This window comes from Anopheles ziemanni, chromosome 2 (assembly GCF_943734765.1).
Source record: "Anopheles ziemanni chromosome 2, idAnoZiCoDA_A2_x.2, whole genome shotgun sequence".
In the NCBI taxonomy this organism is placed as follows: Eukaryota; Metazoa; Arthropoda; class Insecta; order Diptera; family Culicidae; genus Anopheles; species Anopheles ziemanni.
This window is the reverse complement of record NC_080705.1, coordinates 9,063,601-9,083,039: the sequence shown is the minus strand read 5'-3', so window position 1 is coordinate 9,083,039 and position 19,439 is coordinate 9,063,601. Positions and strand designations below refer to the sequence as shown.

The 19,439-nt window shown below is 49.1% G+C and overlaps 2 protein-coding genes across 2 annotated transcripts; one reads left to right on the top strand and one right to left on the bottom strand.

Annotated features, from left to right (window-relative positions):
* Positions 1-1,677: 1,677 nt before the first annotated feature.
* Positions 1,678-19,228, bottom strand: LOC131294382 (uncharacterized). The gene is made up of 18 exons (XM_058322434.1): positions 19,165-19,228; positions 15,251-15,420; positions 14,893-15,175; positions 14,636-14,827; positions 14,375-14,551; positions 12,034-12,216; positions 9,728-11,968; positions 9,475-9,641; positions 9,292-9,399; positions 9,047-9,140; positions 8,636-8,974; positions 8,389-8,539; positions 3,281-3,399; positions 3,038-3,197; positions 2,818-2,968; positions 2,226-2,589; positions 1,991-2,161; positions 1,678-1,922 (listed from the first exon to the last, which is right to left on the bottom strand). The coding sequence occupies exons 1-18, from the start codon at positions 19,226-19,228 to the stop codon at positions 1,678-1,680; spliced, it is 5,379 nt and encodes a 1,792-aa protein (XP_058178417.1).
* LOC131293853 (uncharacterized) lies at positions 6,219-8,362 on the top strand. The gene is made up of 4 exons (XM_058321907.1): positions 6,219-6,557; positions 6,822-7,328; positions 8,078-8,207; positions 8,277-8,362. The coding sequence occupies exons 1-4, from the start codon at positions 6,219-6,221 to the stop codon at positions 8,360-8,362; spliced, it is 1,062 nt and encodes a 353-aa protein (XP_058177890.1).
* Positions 19,229-19,439: the final 211 nt, after the last annotated feature.

Here is a 19,439-nt window from a genome sequence, read left to right as displayed (position 1 = left end):
ACCACACATACACACGCACGATTCGTCGTCGTTTCAATTTGCGATTCAATCGATCGCGGAACATTTGCGATGGAGTCAGTTGTCGATTATTATTATTCATACCACCCATCAGCGTACCAATTGGTGGCATTTTCCTGCCGCGGTGAGACGAGGTCCTGCGGTGGCATCCCAATAAATATAATCAACCATACACAATGATTCAAAACGCGATCGATGTATCGGTATGGGCGGAGAGGGAATCGATATGCAAATGGTTGCTAACCGTTTAGTTTGCTACCAGGAAAAAGACGCGGGAAGAAAAAAAAAAGAACAATTACACCTACAACAAATGATTCCTACCAATCTGTTGCAAAATAGAATTCAGCAAAACTGGCTCAAACGCAACCAATCAACCAACAAACGCCGATATCGATATACAATTAAATGTGCATCAATTTAGTTATTTCAAAGCCTCGTCAGAGCAACCGGTGCATGTAATCCATCATCATCATCATCATCATCGTCATCATCAGCGGCACCGGCAACAGAAGCAGCAATGTCTGTAATTAAAACGGATGACACGGGTGTCCTTCGCCGAACGCTATCCAATACATCATCCCCAGCTGTCCCCGGCGGCCCAATGCACATCCGGTGTAACACGCGTTGGAGCAACGCATCGCCAGAATCGTCGCCTACTGAGGCGAACCAACCCCCGCTGTGGAAACGGAAACAAATCAAACTAAACGATAGCAATGTCATTAAATACGTTCTTAACCGATCAGAGCACCCAGTTCCGGTTCCTTGCGACAAACTCAAAACAATGCTCTTTTCTCGCTAAATTACGCCCCAACGCTTATTGCCGCAACGCCCTTCCCTTGCATCGGCTGATATGGGTAAATGTATGTTTATATGCTTGGTTTTTAATTGCTTCATTTGTGAGTAATAATGATTCAGTGTTTAAACGAGATGCTCTCATGCGTGGTCGCTTATGGTTGTGATTTACAAGCGCCCATTTGCATCGGCGCACCCTCAGGGAAGCTGCCTACTTAAGCACAACAGCAGCAACAATGTTGCGAACGGTGGTTGGCCACCTCGTCACAAGTGTTCGGTGGAAAATTGGCTCCCCTTCGATTACATGCAGTGTTGCATCCCACATCCAGAACGCCTATAATTCAAACCGGTTCATGAAATCGCAATGCAATGGTTGGTAGTCTCTATACTTTGTCTTTTCCTTTATTAAGTAGCTATACCACATCGTGTGCGCACCCTTGGAACTGGTGCTGGTGCTCCCTACCTACCCCAAACAATCGCAATTCCTTCCCTGTGTATATTATGAGAATAATGTTCATCAATGCATTAACGTCCTATTCGATGGGCTATGGATGTACCTTGTGTGGGGGGGGTGGGCAATCCCCTGGATTGCCGATAGAAGCTATAGAAGGTTTGTCCAGGAAACGGAAGAAAACCCCGAACACGGCCAACAGTTCAACAAGATCAAATCCCGATTACGTCGTTCTCCCGCTCACGCTCGTGGTCAGCCATGCTGACCCGGTTGTTTGTTTTCTTTTTTTTTACTTTACTTCCTTCCTACTTCCAGCGAAGGAGCCGTCCTTCACACACACACACCACAAATCAACTCTCGAAACCGATACTTTGTTTGGGGGGGGGGAGGCGCGTTGGTCCTTGGGCCCGCCCGCCTTAGTTCTGCTCCCGCTTGAAGAGTCGCCGGGCGTCACTGCGCTGGTTCAGCGCGTCCGGGTTGACGCAGGTCGGGATGGCGTTCGACCACTTGCCGTTCTTGAGACACTTGAGCATCTTCGCACCGCGCAGCTCCAGCCCGGCGTCACACGTGAACGTGATGCTTTCGCCGATCGAGTAGTAGAACTTCACCGACGACATGCGTCCGCTGATGGCGGTGCCGGGGTACGAGCACGCTTGCACACCTGCCGGGGGGAGGAGAGGAGAGCGGAAATGTAGCAACGATGATGGAAAGCAGAACGGTCGAACTTACACTTCGGAAGTCCACCCGACCAGCGGCCATTGTCCTGGCAGGCTATGATCGGTTGACCCTGCATCATGTACTCCGGGTTGCAGTTAAACTGGACCACGTCGCCGGCCCGATACGGTGGAGTCCCTTGTGCGTATCCGTTCTGGGGCGCCCCCGGGTGGAAGCATTGGACCTCTGAATGAAACAAAACGATCTTTAAACATACATATCTTTTTGGACGGCTCGAAAACGGACTCACCTACGCAACTCGGAAACGGACCACCCCACTCGCCGGTTGGTAGGCAGATCGCTTCACTCGGACCCCGAAGACCATATCCGGGTGGGCAGGAGAATGCCGCCCGTCCTCCGACCTCCCGCGACAGGATGGCAACCCGGGGAGCCGACCCGTTGCTGCTCGGCTGTATCGGCACCTCGCCACACTCGACACTCTCGCAGACGGGCAAGGGCGCACTCCAGTTGCCGCTCGGTAGACACGTGATTTCCGGCGTACCGATCAGTGCATTTCCGTTGGTGCACGAGAACGTGACGCGCGTTCCCATCATCGTTTCGCTCGTGCTTGCCGACAACCCTCGCCGGACCTGGATTTCGTTGCAATGAACGTCCTGCAAGTGAATCATGATGAGTTTTAGTGAAACATACATGTTAAGAAAGAGATCTTAAATTAATAGAGACATTGCAGTTGATAACATTCTGCTCAAATAGCGTCCATAGCCTATTTTATACATTCGCTCTAGTTTCCCCATCGTAATTACTACATTATTGTCATACTGAGGCCATGATACACTCAAATATTTTAACATCATGATCTATTAAATTTAAATTTTTCTCACCTTCACCACCACTTCCACGGTGTGCGTGTGTCGAGCCGGTGTCACACACGTGAAACTACCGGAATCGTCCTTCACCGCGTGTATGATGCTGATTCGAAACTCTAGCTGCGGATCACGACCTTCGTCCGAGCTCCATCCTTCTGGATATTTCCTGTTTCATACATTTTTTAAACATACATTTTCAAACCTTCTCAAACCAAACCACCACTGCCAATGTTACCTGTAATCGTGGCTAACATTCCACCGCGGATTGCCGAACCGACGCATCCACAAGCACTCCAGATGCACCGTTGTGCCCGGATACACGATCAGCTTACCGTCGTTGCTCTGTGCGATTGGTCCGTTCTGGTGGCGTATCAAAATGGTTGGAGGTTTTTCCACTGAAATCGAGGAAGGATAAGTATATGTGCGTCATGGACAGTTTTTCATTTTGCGAATATTGTAAGCTGAACGCAATGCTCACTTGCATAATCGTTCTCCTGGTTCAATCCAAAGCACGACGGTTTCTGCCCGCTCCACTCCGACCGAACGCACGTGCGCACGCTGGTTCCAATCATGGCGTACTTTCCTATGTCCACACATCTGCAAGAAGTGCAAAAGAATGGCTTGATTTGTCAGTACTAGTATTTATTATTCATTGGAATGTACGAAGTCTTGTCTTTATTGGGCAGGAGAATTTCCTTGTAATCTAAAAGAAGACGATTCTTTCTTCATTAGAGTAATTTACACCTATTTTTGTGTTCTTATTTGAACTATTAATTGCTTCTAAAACATTTTGCAATTGATTACTTGCCCCATAAACAATAAACAGATAAATCTTACTAAATCTAAATAAATCAGTTCTAATTTATTCATCCATCGTTTCGTTTGATTCGTTTAACGCAGTAGGCCTTACAATTGTTCTGGATTTAGCAAATCCAAGTCAAGACACCCGCCGTCGACGGACCGAGTGTGCATTTCGGTTGTTTGCTTTCAAATAATAAATTACCTTCCGAAGGCGGGGAAAATGAAATGGATTCATTTCCAATTGAAGCCGGTAATAATAATATCTCGCTTAAGGCGAAACATCATTGCTGCCTCGTTGACTTCAGATTGCGATCGAGCCATCGAGCCATCGCTCGCACCATTCGGCTGCCAATCCATCGCCCGGGCAACATCATTCAGCTTAATGTTTCCAGCCCGATGGACATTTAATCCCAATGCTCAATCGGAGCAAAGCCGAACCTCACCGGTTCGCATTCACTTCCCATTGCAGCTCCACATTTTACCATTTTCCCTTTTACCAGGCGACTGCCAGCTCCTTTCATTCATCATCAGAAAACCTTCCCACCGGAACGGAGGAGGAGGAGAAAGCAAATCCAGTGGGTTCACGGAGGTTACGGTTACGGTACCGGTTTCTTAATCAGATAAACTTTCCGTCTGCCGCATGTTGGCGTAATATTCCGCGTGCGTCAATCAAACGCCATTCGGACGTAAATTTGCAATTGAAGTGTGATGTTTATTCAATCTCTTATCGGCCGCCTGCGCCTGACAGCTGACCAACGGCGATTCCCAAGCGAAGTTTTCTTGAGGGCCAAAGGATTGGTTGAAACCCAGTTTCTGAACAAATCAACCCCTTTTAGAATAATGATAGTCGAAAGAGCTCCAAGAACATACTAAAAATAACTAAAGAACTTTTTTACTTTGACCACAAAAAGGATTTAAACAAACTCTTGTTTCGTGGTAAAAATACAAACACAAACACGGAAAATAAAATTGCAAACCCGCCATACAGAAAAGGAACTGTGAAATTCACATAACACAATGATAACGCGCCCGAAACCAGTGGATATAGAAAACAACGCACGGGATGTGAGAAAGGCCAAAGGGAAACAGGCGAAGACGCGTGACGAAACTGTTATCACTTCGAGCGCAGCGGGTAACGAAAAAAAGGCAGAAAAACAGAGTCCTCGTGACGAGGAATAGGCCGCGGGAAACACTGTTTCGAATGATTGCAATTGAGTGAATGCCTGCTGAAGTGCTGATAAGGACTTTTCTATTCGACCGCCTGCAGCTGCTGTCTCGGAAACGCACACTCAACGCAATTGTCCAGCCGTATTTGGTCAGAAAATTTTCAAACCAACAAGCAGGGAACAAAATATTTCAAATATTCAACATCAAATGGAAGGCATGAATTTACGGTTGGGGCGATCTGATGTTTTCCCGGAAAATAAGGGACAATTTTTCAACAATGTGAAGCGAACTTACAGGTTGGAAATCATTATATGGTAAGCATTAATTTTCGTTTCGTGCGATCTGATGATTACTCGGGAAAAGACCGACATTCTAGTCATTTATTTTTCCATGCCTGCGGCCAAACACGTGTACAATAAAATTTAATAATGGACCTCGTGATTCTCTTGACATCAAAGTGTCCTTCAAGGAGACGAGTATTTAAAGACTAAAGCTATAATTATTTATCGACGTTACATTGGACCATTTGCTTGCCTGAGGCTAGTCCAGTTTATGTTCGTATCATGAACATAATTATTTCTGTTTGAACATTTATTCATGTTGTACAATTTTAAAATAAAACACAGCTTAACATGTTAAATGGGAATGTTTTTTTTCCGTTTCAGTCAAACGCCCATAGTGCATGCCGGCACGAATTTCCAGCGGATAAATTCAATTGCTTTTCCACCCGGGAACAAACTGTCCCCAAGATCGACCGTTTTCCCAGTACCAACTCGTACGCCGTGGGTGTCGGAACGCCGAAAAATCGAACACACACACACACACGGCTCCATCCGGGAAACGCTCCCGTAGGCCGGATGCACAGTTGATTTGCATTTTCCGAAAAACTGTAACAGATTCCGCCGAGCTAGCCCGCGGGGATTGGACGGTTCGCAGTCCAAAACCGTCCGTTCACTTATTTGCAATTAGAGCGTGGAAAATTAATCAAACCGACCAGCTGTGACGAGGGCAGAGAGAGAGCGAAAATAACAACTCGCCCCAAAAGCGTGCGGACACCGTTTTCCTTTGTTTCCGGTGGGGGGAAAAAATCCCCACTTCAATGCGAAAAGGTGGAGTGTCTCTGCGTGAACAAGTTTCGAAAACCATCATCGACACCCGATTGTGTGCGAAAAGTGGCGATTAAAAAGCAAAACAAAAGTAAAAAAAAAGCAAACCCAAACCAAACGGGAAAGTGAAGTGAAGTGATTGTGCGCCACACGGAAATAAAAACATCAAATTTTCGATTGAGAAAAACTTCCTGCGTACCTGCAGCAGCAAACAAATAAACGTGCGAGGAAAATAAAAACCCCCCGCGAGAAGGACCTGCTCCAACCGAGCGTAACAACGTAAAACCGAACGAACGATTTAACAAGCGAACGAAATAAATTTGGCGCGCAGAAAAAAAAGCCATGGATGAAGTGCACGAAAAGATGAAGAATTTTTTAATTAATTCCGACACGAGTGGCATCGAGTTGGGCGCGTTGCTTGTCGGTCGCGAATTTTCCACCGCGGTTGGGGGTTCGGGAGGAAAAACCACCCCTATCCCTTTGGCGCCCTACTTGACCCTCGTTTCACCGGGCGTTCGTCGGTGGATTGGAAAACGGTTCTCGAAGCCGAGGAAATCGGTTCCGTTGCTGGTGCTGCTGCTGCTGGTGGTTATTATTGCCGGAGCCATTATCACCATCGGAAAACGGACCCACGCCGGGCGGGCGCTACTGCTGGCATCGTCGGTGTTTGCAAATGAAGATGTAAATGAGAAACGGAATTAATTTCGCGTAATGAATGCTTCCTCGTTACAATATTTCGCCCTGATTGAGCGTTCCTTGGCGGTCGTCGGTAAATTCCGCTCCGCTTTGAAGTGCACCCTCCGGAATTGTTATCCGGATTTCGAGAGCCACGTTTAATGCTGCGCTTCGTTTAAGTATTTGGGAGCATTTCCTTTCCAAATCTTCACCTTTCCCGCTAACCGTTGGATATTTCGTTAAAAAGTCCCTTCCTCCTTCCTTCTACAGTGCATCGTTCGCATGCCATCGCAGCTGCAGAAAGCCTTTAGGCCACCGGAAGCGTGCGACTTCTGCCGGTCGGTGTCGGCGAGCACCGTACCACGGTTGAGCAACGTTAGTCCGGAAGAGTTTTCCCGCCGGTTCGCGTACCGCGGCGGTCCGGTCATTGTAACCGATGCGACCACCAACTGGACGGCGCCGGAGCGATTCGATTACTGGTTTTTCCAGCGACTGTACGACACACACGGCCGTGGACCGCATGCCGAGCGCTGCCAGTTCTTTCCGTACGCCACCGGCTTCCGGAACATCCTGGAGGCGCTCGATCTGCCGCCGGCCCGGGTACGCTACGAGCCGGGCACGGAACCGTGGTACTTTGGCTGGAGCAACTGCGATCCGACGATCGTGAAAGTGCTGCGGGAGCACTACGATCGGCCGTACTTTCTGCCACCCGACTCGGAGAACAACGCCATCGATTGGGTGTTCATGGGTGGACCAGGCCTGGGAGCACATATGCATGTAAGTATGAGAAATGAAACTGGTCTATGGGAATCGATTAGAATGAAAAAGACTAGAAGGACTGTTTGGAAGCAAATGCAAATGACAAAAGTTTGAAGAAGATAGATATATCAGAAGATTTAAATGTTTTATCTAGTTATAGAACAAAATGCCTTCATTTTATACTACAAGGAATTGGAAGAATATAACCAATTCAAATCATAAGCATGTAATTGAAGAAAGAAGTACAGTAGGTAAAGAAAGTACAAACGATGTCGTCTACTTTAAAAATCTTTTTCCACAACAAAGCACTATGATTATTTTGGTAAAATATGATTTTGTGGACTCAAACAAACCAAAAGGTGCCAATACTAGGTACATTTATGCATAAATTATTCGTTATAAGGCTATCAAGAACCACAATTTATTTAGAACAAATGAAAGTACCTGTAAATTTAACGGTTTTTTTAAAAGAATGTCTATACCCACAGAAACCACAAACCTAGTTAAATATAATTGCGATTTATAATGACCATAACGGAAACTGTCTTCGCAGAGAAAACACTGCAACAGCCATATCCATTAAATTGAGAATAAAAAACCTGGTGGATCAACACCTCCCCCACTTTAGTCTATTATCGTCAGCCAATTAAAGTAAAGTGAGGCAGCCTCTTTTGTGTGGGATGTTACCCTCCAATAAGAAGACGTTAACTGAGGTACAAATTCAGACCATCGTCATCGCCTTCTATGTTGCTATTTTACCCTCACAGGTGGACAACGTCCGTCTGCCCTCGTGGCAATCGCAGCTGAAGGGTGCTAAAGAATGGATCCTGGCACCACCTCCGGAATGTCTGTACGAGTGCGAGTTCCTTTCCGTCGTCGTACAAACCGGAGACACAAGTAAGGACACACCCACCAACGCTGGGCCAGGTCAAGTTTCGCTTACAAAGCCCGTTTGTTTCTTCCCAGTTGTACTCGACACGAACAAATGGTACCACAAGACGAACGTCCTACCTGGCCCGATCAGCATCACCGTCGGGGCGGAGTACGACTAGAGCGTAACGGTCTAGTCCCGGCTTACCTTGAGATGATCGTCGTGCCCGGCGGAAACTCCACGATATCCTCCCGTATCTCCAGGTCGTTGTAGAAGCTTACCACGTGCGGCTCGTTGTTGCGGAACATGCACGACCCGTTGGCCGACGGCATCCGGTGGTACAGCGGGTCGTCGTCCTCTGCCGGAGAAAAGAGTGCACGCTAAGTGTTAACCGAGTGTTGCTGTGTCGATGTGTTGCTGTTAATGTTGCGAATAAACTATGCCTATTCCGTACCGCAATTCATCGAGCGTCCAATCCACTGGCCATCCTCGCAGATGATCTTCCACGTCGTCTGCTCGCCGGTGATCGAGGCGATGCAATCGAACGTGATTTCCGTACCGGACGGGAAGCCCTCGTCGCTGCCCTCGTCCATCTGCTCGCCATTTTTGTACACCAGCGAGCCGTGGATCTTGCCCGGCGGTCCACACTCACGCCCATCGTTTTCGTCCTCCGACGAGGTGACGTTATTGCCATCGAGCACGATGATGGAGCTCGAGTCGTCGTCGCGCGACTTCCGGGATGAAATGTACCCACAGTTGATCGTTTCCGGCGTCAGCGATCCAAGGGCACAGTCTGTGAGGAACCAAAAGAATCATTGGCGGACCGAAAACCTTGTTTTTCTCCTGCCCAGAAGACTTTGCTCACCCATTTGCACCGGGGCGCTGTTTCCCATTCCGCTTTCGCACTGAATCATGACGGAACTGCCATGCGCAATCGTCAGACCTGCCCGGTATCCACCCTGCAACGTAGAGTACGTTTGAATTAAGTATAGAAGCAGAAAATATCACATGAAATCCGTATCAAATCCGCAGTACCGACTAACATATACCATCCAAAGTCTCAAGATAAAATCAGTTCCAGGGAATCTCCAAATATATTAAGGGACTTACCTGATACATCGCATGCATGATCGGCGGAAGAACGCAGGGTGCGGGCAAGCACTCCGGTAACGAAACGACCGCCCAATCGCCATTCCAGCATCGCAAATTAGAAGGTCCCTACAGACGAAAGGCAACACGTTGCATAACGAAACCGTTTTTCCGATAAGATGGCACGATTCTTTTGATACGAACCTGCGTGTTGTAGCCATGGTCACACTGGAAGTTTATCATTTTCCCATTCTCGATCGTCTCCATCGGAGTGAGGGCGGCCGTGGTCGGCTTTACCGTGTCCAGGGTCGTCAGATCAACTGCGGCGTCGTAATATTTACCATGCTCAGTCGACGGCACAAAGCAGGGCTCTGGAGATGGGAGAATGCACCACATCGTTAATTCGATCGTTGGTGGAAAATGAAATGGGAACTCCCCACCCGGACACAGTACTCACTCATGCTGCACGTCGGCTTGGTGGGCTTCCAGCGACCTCGCACACATTTGGCCGTCGCATTCGGATTGACAATGTTCGAGACGTATCCCTGCGTGCAGTGAACGCGCACGATCGTACCCGGTCCAAACGTCTCATTCGGATCCTTGCCAGGTCGCACAATCTCCAGCTGAGCGTACGATTCACTCGCCAGCGGCTCACAAGGTCCCTTGAACTTCACCTTCTTCGCCGGATCGAGACCATCGGCGTCGGTCGCGTTCCCAGAGCCGGCCGCCTTCCGGCTACGTTCCTTCTGGCCTCGCTTGGAATCCTCCACCGTGTGCAGGCCACCTTGACCACCACCTCCAAGATCCTTTGCTTGCGTATCACGCTTGCGCCTTCGTATAATCTGTGACTGCAACTTCTCCATGAGGGCGCGCGGGTTTTCGTCCTCCAACAGCTCGGTACGATTACGGCGCGAATGTGAGTACACGTTCCCTACTGCACCACCTCGGTACTGGTTTCCCTCGGGCCGATGGTGGCCCGGCGTAACCTCGGAAGCAAACTGCCAGCTCGTGTGATACCGACCGGTTAGCGGCGGTGGAAAGTAGTTGCTATAGATGTCGTTCTCGTTCAGATGGTCCGCAATGGTGCGATTGGGAGTGACTTCAGCGCTCTCGATAAAGTCCAACCGATAGCGTGATTGCTCGTTGATGTCCGGGATGGTTATAGGCGGCTGAACCTTCGGTCGGCGCGTCTTGTTACCGTTTTTGCCCTTCCGCCCCAGCGGTCTCGGTCGTCTAGTGGTTGGACTATGGTGTGTCGGTGCGATAGAACGTTCCGGACCATCCCCATCACGCCCATTCTGCACACCCCGATTACGGTTATTGTCCGTGTCCGATTCTGGCGGATACGAATGCCACCGACCATCCTGCACGTGAATACCGTCGTTCGTAGGCAACGTACGTGCCTTATTGAACCCGAGTAAGTTCTGCACGTAGTTCCGGTACTTAGTCTTGAGGCGCTCATAGTACTTGCTGTACGCCTTGTCGTCTTCCGATAGGTCGCGTCGTTCACGTACCATCGGTTGGGTGTGATGAGCGCCACGTACCATCGCCTCATTTCGAACCACAGCCTCGAGGCTACGCTTTGCCCGCAGCCGTTGAAAGTCGTCAAAGGTGTAGTGTCGCTTATGTGGTCTCAGCTGTCCCCGGTACAGGGCACCAGATCCGATCGCGGATGATCGCTTGGTTAACACGTGCGGTGGGTATTCAGGTGCACGCCGGTAGGCGTCGTGTTCCTCCAGCTGGCGCATAAGATACCGGTAGTGTTGCTTCAGATGATTGGATCGATTGAAACGACGCCGTAGATCCAACGATCGTCGCCGACGGTTCCACCTTAGCCGGGGATGCTGGCCAGGGATGCAGATCGGCAGCTCTACCGGACTCCACTTGCCACCAATACAGGTCGCACCCGGTGGGCCCGTGTCGATTACGTACCCTTTGTCGCATTCGTACATGATCTGCTTGTTGTTGATAACCTTCCGCACATACGGGCGATAGTCGTACAGGCCCATGTTGCCAACCAGCAACACCTTCCCGTTGGGAATGTAACCCGGGAACTGACAGTACACTTCCGTGCACTGCGGCATCTCGCCGGTCCAGTTGCCGAACGAACAGATGAGCACGTAGTTGCTCGGATCCGGGATCGGTTTCCCACCCGGTGCCGTCAGGTTGTATCCGTCCTTGCACTTGAACCGCGCCCGCATACCGTGCTCGGTCTTCGGTGCCAGTACCATGCCGAACTTGGGTGGCTTAGGCATCGTCTTGCAGCGAGCCGGAGCACACCGAGGAATCACGCTCCACGTGCCGTTATTGCACGTCGGTGGCGAGAGGGAAGAGAACGGGAACTCGTAGTGTTCGTCGCAGATCACCTCCAACACGGTGCCATGCTTTACTTTCGAACTGCTGGTGCTGCTACTGCCACTTCCCCCCGCAGTCGGTACCACCGTCGTCGAATTGACATCGATATCGAACTCGATCGGGATGACCTGTCCTTGCGAGATCGACGGAACGACGCAGGGTGCGAGACACTGTGGTAGTGGGTACCGCCAACGGCCATCGATTTGGCACACCGAGGACGTGTTGCCCACCAGCAGCATCTCCGGATGGCAGCGGAAGATGATGCTCGCTCCGAGCCCTGTTCCACTCTCGATGTTTTCCAACCATCCGTTGTACAGCGTTCCCGGATGGCCACAGTTGATCTCTACAGAGACGAATTGAATTGATATCAATTGACGAACATGAACGCGTACTTCACATTTCACTTACCTTTACACGCAGGAAGTGTGCCAGTCCAACGCTTATCCGCTCCACAGCGACGGGAACTTTCACCGACCAGTGTGTAGCCATAGCGACACTCGTAGCTCACGACCGAGTTGTACGAGGTGCTGGTGTAGATCGCCTTTCCGTTGCGTGGGTTCTCCGGCGAAGGGCATTGCACCGAGGTGACCACTGGAATTACATCCGTGTCCCGGTGTTACCCGGTGTTATTTAGTGACCCTTTTCGGTCCAATCCATACAACACTTCGCCAAGGTTCGCTTCTCAAATGACAATCGTAGGAAACTTGAAGTACGCAATTTACAATCGATTCTACTCAGCGACAGATTTCTTTCAGTCAACCCTTTATCTTAAGTACGTCCAAATTGTAGTTTCAAAACTGAACAAAACAAAACAGAAAGCAACAAAATACACAAATGTGGATGAAATAGCAGAAGAAGGTGCTTGTTCGATAGTGAATGCATATCGGTGGACATGTTAGTTCATAGAAACGGGTATGAAACGCAAACGCCAAGCAGTTTAGAAAGGACAGATTAAGACAGAGATTAAGATGAAGGAAGAATGTGTACGTGTCAATGCTACGCACGGCCTACTGTGACACAAAATCAAGGTACACTATCTACAGGATATCGCAGGTCTGCTAGGTTGTTGATATTGATAGAAAGAACTTCTCCCATGGGAATCTCCTATGGCATCTGGATCGTCCAGCATGCCGGAAATCGAAAATCCACCACCGCTTATCACTAATACTCGCCACATTAATCGCTTCATTTTGTTTAACACCTTCTTCTAATGTTTCATTGCCCAGAAATAAATAATGCATGGTTAAAAGGATAATAAAATAAATGAAACAAATGAAAACCGTTTCCCTGTACGATAAAAATACGAAAATTCATAATACGAACAACTGGAGCTACTCGAGATTTTCACTTTTCCAATTGCCCCCATCCGAGCGCAAAGTAACTAAGGAAGTGCTGATCGAATCAATCGAATATAGAACACAAATATTTACGTTAAAGTTTCAAAGGACGTATGGACAACTGAAAGTACTTTTCAAACACTTTCCCTCTCGCAAACGTGCTAAACAAAATGAAACGAAATGAAACAAGTATTAGAGATTGCGGCAATGAATTTATTCAAGAAATAAACGTCACATTTGAGTACAGTGTTAATCGCGCGCCGAGATTTATGTGACAGCATGATGGGATTCGTTTCGCCACCATACGCACGGCATGTGACGGGCATGTTTATTTGCTACGATGACCCATTTGTTTACCGGCTACTTAGCTTTGTGTATCGGGTGTGTTAGTGTCTGTAAGTTGTGTGGTTTTCATATGCTTTTCTATCTTCTTCCACTAACGTGCCTTAATCACTCAGGACTTCTACGTTCGCTAGTAGATTCAAAGAGACCATCTACGCTACGGGGTTGTCTTCTTCTACATAATTCCTTCGTTGCTCCGGCTGCTTTCGCTTGATCTCTACCGTACTAGCTTACGCTTACATCTCCTCCGCATAACACGTTACGCAAAGCAATGAGAATGGCAACAATGTGAAACGATCGAGTGAGAAGCACATTCACTTGTGTATGCTAATTTAGAAAGATTAATACTTCACTACGCATGGGTAACTTTGGTTGTTGTGGGGTTCCTACTGTCTTCTCGGTCGAGGTTAGGTTAGTTTATGATACTGCTGTACGAGACTGGGAAGTCCTCAATCCCGAACTACTACGGAGCACGCGACTCCGCAATCTATAGATCTTGCAACATTTTGTCGTTTGTTTTCTTAGTGAAAGGAGACACTACCTGGGAGAACACTTCTTCTCCTAAAAACATTTCAATAATTGCAGGAAATTTCCCTTCAACCGCTAATTAGACTTTGATTTTTCCATTGATCCATAGAGTTTGATGCAACCTATCAAGAGCTACAATGAGTTATACCCTCTAATATCCGTATGGGCAATGCTGGACACTCGCAAGAGCTAATGTGTGTCCATTGTGCATAGTCCGTCTTAAGATGATGGCGAGCGTTTCCTACAGCCGCTTGGTACCATATATCAGTTCTATGCGGAATGGTTTCTATTCAGCAGCAGGTTGGGCTTGGTTGTTCAAACGAGTAGTACGGCAAAAAAGAAGGCGTATTAGTTAGTATTAAGATGCAAACAACACGTGCTACATGCAACATGGTCGATTTGGAAGAATACAAAATCACCCAAAACACTAGTATGGAATTGGGAGTAGAAATTACGGCACACAGAATATCTCATACAGAGATCCACCGCCCCCGGGAGATTTGTAAATGGTCAAACGAAAGCATACTTCATACTCTACTTACGAACACAGGTCGGCAGTTCCTTCGGAGTCCACGATCCATCGGCTTGGCAGTAGCGTTCGGCTCTTCCGACCAGCTCGTACCCTTCGCCACAGTGGTAAGTGACCTTTCCGCCGAACGTGTAGCTTTCTCCGGCATGCCAGCCATGCGCCGGATCCGGTGGTTGTCCGCAGGAGCGTGCTACAAAAGGGGATATCTCGATGAGGCGGAAGATCTCTTACGGTTCTACCGCTTTAAGCGCCTCTGGATAGGAAGAGTACTTACGCTCGCACGATATATCCGGTCCGTACCAGCTAGCCTGTCCGTCGACTGCCAGACACTTGGCTCGAGGAAAGCCGGCCGTAGCATATCCGGTATGGCAGTGGTACTGCACCGTCGAGTCCAGATCAAACGTGGCCTGCTCGGGAAGGGCCGAATGTCTCGCGTGCTCGATAGTCGGTGGTTCCAGACAGTAGACTAATGGGATACCAAAACGTGGTTCAACAATACTAAAGAGAATTCGCTCAAGTACTAGAACTTACTATTCTGCTTGCAAACAGGTTCACTACCAGCCCAGCTTCCGTCCGCTTGACACAGGCGACTCTGCAACCCGACCACGTGATACCCGTGGGGACAGGTGTAGGTGGCACGAGAACCAAAGTGCTTCCCGGACAGCGTTACGGACCCCAGACTAGGCTGCGCTAGGTCGGGACATTCGCGATCCGGTTTGATGCAGGACATACCGCAAGCTCCATCACACAGACATTTCTTCTTCTTGCTCTTGCAGTCCTCGTCCGACGAACATTTCCTCAAACATTTCTGGCCCTGAGAGGGGAAAGTGGAGACGTCAGTGATTATGTGTACTACTTAGTACCTGGTGGGAGCATCCCAGTATCTTACCAGTAACGTCGCCTGTTCCTCGTCCCGCGGGCATTCGGTGGACGGCGAATTCCTGGGATTCTTGTAAACCCTTCCGTCGTCGTCCGCCTCGGAAGACTCCTCGTCCTCGTCCCACTCGGAATCGTTCTCGTCGTCCGCCTCAGTAACGGCTGCCGTTGGGACGCAGTAAACTGTGTGTGTGTGTGTTGCGGAAAACAAAACAGATGATTTGCATTGAACCACCGAAAAACAACAGTTGCGAGCTGCAGATGGCCAGCAGACACCGGCCAAGCCTGGCCACGGTCCAACTCCTCCGCGGGTGTGGATATGCTTGTTGTGTACGATGTCATGTCGTGGACCTCCTACGAGTGCCTAAATTTAAAGTTCTCAAAGGTGAGGTAAGCCCTCAAAACAATTTTCCGATTATTTTTACATTGTTGTTTTCGGTCGGACCAGAAATGTTATGAGCGAACATTCCCAAAAACATTCCCATTGGCAAATAACTGACCAACCGAACGAATGTCTGCCAGGTTGACAATACATTGACAACCTCCAACCCACCCCATGCGAAGTCTATTTTTACGGTACCGAGGAATTTCGATTTGCTCACAACCGATTTATTCGGGACTTTGACGAGCACGTCAATGTTCTGTACGAAAACAAACAAGTACCGTAAATATTCTTCCTTCCGCCTGTCATCCCGTTCACCTTTACATTCGCGGGTCGATCTGGTGTAGTCTGGTCGATGCTGGTTTCGGTAGGACACGCAAGTGTACCCGAACAAAACCAGCATTCCTATCCAAACCCAACTTCCCAAGTCCCGAACACGCGGAACAGCAAAAGGAAATGTCAAACGAAAGTTGGCCACAAATATCGAACAACCTGAATCCCGTAAGATCTCCTCATCTTCACGCAACCTATCGGGATTGGTTTCCCCGCGGAAAGGTGATAAACGATCATTACCCACTATCTGTCACCGTGCATCGTGAAATTCACGCACGAAAACCCGTTCGGCTGAGAAAGGGGAAAAACAAAAAATAAACGGTCCAAACAGTCCGTCACGCCACCACGTCTCGGCGATCAACTTCGACTAAAAAAAGCACACGATCGTACGTCGTCTGCCCTAGACATGTTGTCTGGTGTTGCCTGCACGGTTCGCCTGCACGGAAACCCCAAGAAGAAGGCCCCCACCGGATCGTATCGTGCGTGCGTGTGTATCGTACGATAGCACTTCACCCTTTCGCCAGCCGTCCGTCTGTACAGCCGCCACCAGAGCGAACCTAGCCGAGCGGTCTACTTCCGTCGGATCCACGGTTCCTCCTCCTTCGAACGAGAAGGCGTGGCGGACGGATCAAAAATACAAACGAGCAGCACGCGGTCTGCTACTATAGTAGGCCTGCGTCGGCCTGCCTGGTCTACTACACTACGCAGCCGCCGCCGCCTACTTCGGTTCCGCCGGTTACTACGACCCTTATACCGACATTGGCGACATTGCGCGCTGCCCGGTTGTCTGCCTACGTGCGAGACTTGTTGGAGCCAATGCACTGTGCGGCCAGCACCAAACATGCAACTGTACCCGGGTGCGGGCTGAATTCCCACCGAGGGAGGACGCTTGGGCAGCGACACCACGCGCGGGGCGCAGATATTTCGCGTACGATTTCGCGCAAAACCGGTCCCGAAATAGCCCGCCTCATCCGCCGTCGGCTTTGGTGAACACGGAATGTCACCGTAAATTCGCAAACCCTAGTCCGGATCGCTAGACTGTGACGAAGATGTCGAGAAGGAGGTAGTAGAAGAGTTGTCGGGGTTCGCCACGTATGCACACGGACAATTTGGCAGACATCGTGACTAGACGGTGCAGCGCAGAGGGCGAACTCCACAACTGACGGAAGAAGACGACACCAACACATGGTCGTCGTACCGACATGTTCGTCGGCAAATTCAAAACAAAATATCCCACTCCATCCTTTGCACTACGTTGCCATTCCGCGAACTCCAGGCGGCGTTGTCTAGAGAAGAATTGGCGAAAATGGCGGAATTGCCCGCCGGTTATGACACCAAAATATCTACTTAAGGTTAGTTAACGAAACCTGTGCGCCCCCTTGGCGTGATTCGGTGTCCCCTCCGTGCATCCCATGTGCGATTGGAACCCTTCGCGCAAATACTACTGCCCCAAACCGGTGACAAATCCACTGTGTGTGCCATTAGTGTCCTCGTTTTTGTTTTGTCGTTTTGTGCGGCGCTCGTTTGCGCATCGCCACGTTTACCCCAACGTGTGGCCACGGATGGCGATGGGAACAGACCACGTTTTCGTCAATCTGAATCCGCCCTTCCATTCCTTCCTTTCTCCCTACGGACTTAAAAAAAAAAAAGGTCGAACACACACGACTCTACCCGGGAGGAGGCCGAAGTGTGTCTTGCGGAACTGTGCCAGGCCCCCTCGATCCATCCTGGCGCGTGGGTATTTTCGTTGCAAATGCATGCACCGTCGATTGGTTTGACCGGAAAGGTCACTAACTCGTTTATTGCCGCCAGGTGCACCGAACCGTGCGGCGGTAAAGGGTTTTTCCGCGGTTCCGCCTCGGGAGCCGAGTGAGTGGATGAGTTGCTCCCAGCGAGTCGAGCCGCGGTTTAGCGCGGCTGACGGGAATCAGACGGCGTTGAGTCACGAGGAGTTTGTGTTTTGTTTGTCGACCTTTTTACCTAGTACGAATTATGTTTGATGTGTTTTCCATTCACCCGTCAGTGTCACACATCGGCTTCAAATATACGCTGAATAAAAGATAAACTAATTAAATTGATTTTGAACGAATTGCGTTGGTTTTTCTTTTTGTGTAATCAGCAATCCACTACGTACTGGTATCTTCTTATTAGTTAATCTAAGGGTAAATTTTTGTTTTGGTTTTACTCGAATATGTTCTTTTGCTCATTGGCATAGTATCCCAAATTCTGATTCAGAATTGTTGCGGCATTATAGGGATTTGTTTTTACTCAATAATCACTAACACTTTAGTTGTTTGTATTTCGTTTTTTATATAGTTTTCTGAAGATAACTCCTATTAGAAAGCAGTAATATGACAGAAAACTTCTTTTCAACGTGCGCACAAATGCAAGCAAGCGCGAAAAACAGCACGCGGAAAACACGAGCGAACCGGAAAATGTAAACAATTGCAAATCAGCTGTCCAGCTGGGTGCGCTTTTCCATTCCAGTCTACCACCTCTCCCAACAACAACAACATTGCCGGTGAAGCACAGAATCAGATGCTGTGAAAAAGGCGCACACACACGGTTTTCCGTTTCGTCCTTTTCCCCCAAGATGGAGAACGCGCGAAAGCTTGCCTTCTCCAGAGTAAAAGAGCATGTTACAGAGAGCGAATGATTGTGGAGAGCATCCGTGATGAGAGGGAGTGGAAAAGGCCCTCCCCCTCGGGAGTAACTGGGAAAACAAACAAATAAATCCCGAACTCCGAACGACCTTCCCGCGGTCGACCCGAAGCTCCCAACATTGCCCCCGTAAGAAGGGGAGAAGGTTGATTGGCGGAGAAGAAGCGACCATGAAGAAGAAGGAAAGCAATGGCGGATGATTCCATAGGAAATGGTGTTGTAACACATCCGCGTGCGCTCGGAAGTCACACTTTTCTGCACCGATATTGTTCTGCGCTGCTGCGATCTCGGGGAAAAATCATGTAAAGGTCATGGCCTTCTTTTCACCAAAGACAACGCACACACAAACACACAGGTACACGCATAAGGGGTTTGACACATTTGTGGGCTCAGCACTTTTCCTTTCTGTGTTTTACTTTTCTTTCCACGCGGGATCGACTTCACTCGACCCCGATTCCCCGATTACCCGATTTTTGCTGCAACAACCGTACCACAACGAGAAGGAGCTGCACGGAACGGCAGAGAGGACACCACACACAAGAAAGGCTCACCCGTTTTCACCAATATGGCTGACAGGAGCAGCCAGCAGAGCAGGTTTTTCTTCAGCAGCCACATCTTGTTCTGCCTTCGCCAGTAGGTAACGCGCACACCGTAGGTTTCGGCAAACCCGTTCGGGTGTAGCCAAAGCTGACCAGGGCCTGGTCACCGTTCAGTATTTCATAGGGAACACTGTCACACCTTCGAGCTCACATATGACAAAAAAAAACCTTCCCTTTCCCAGGCCACCCGTGGCAAGGGATCGATTTTGCCTTTGCAACAATCTTCC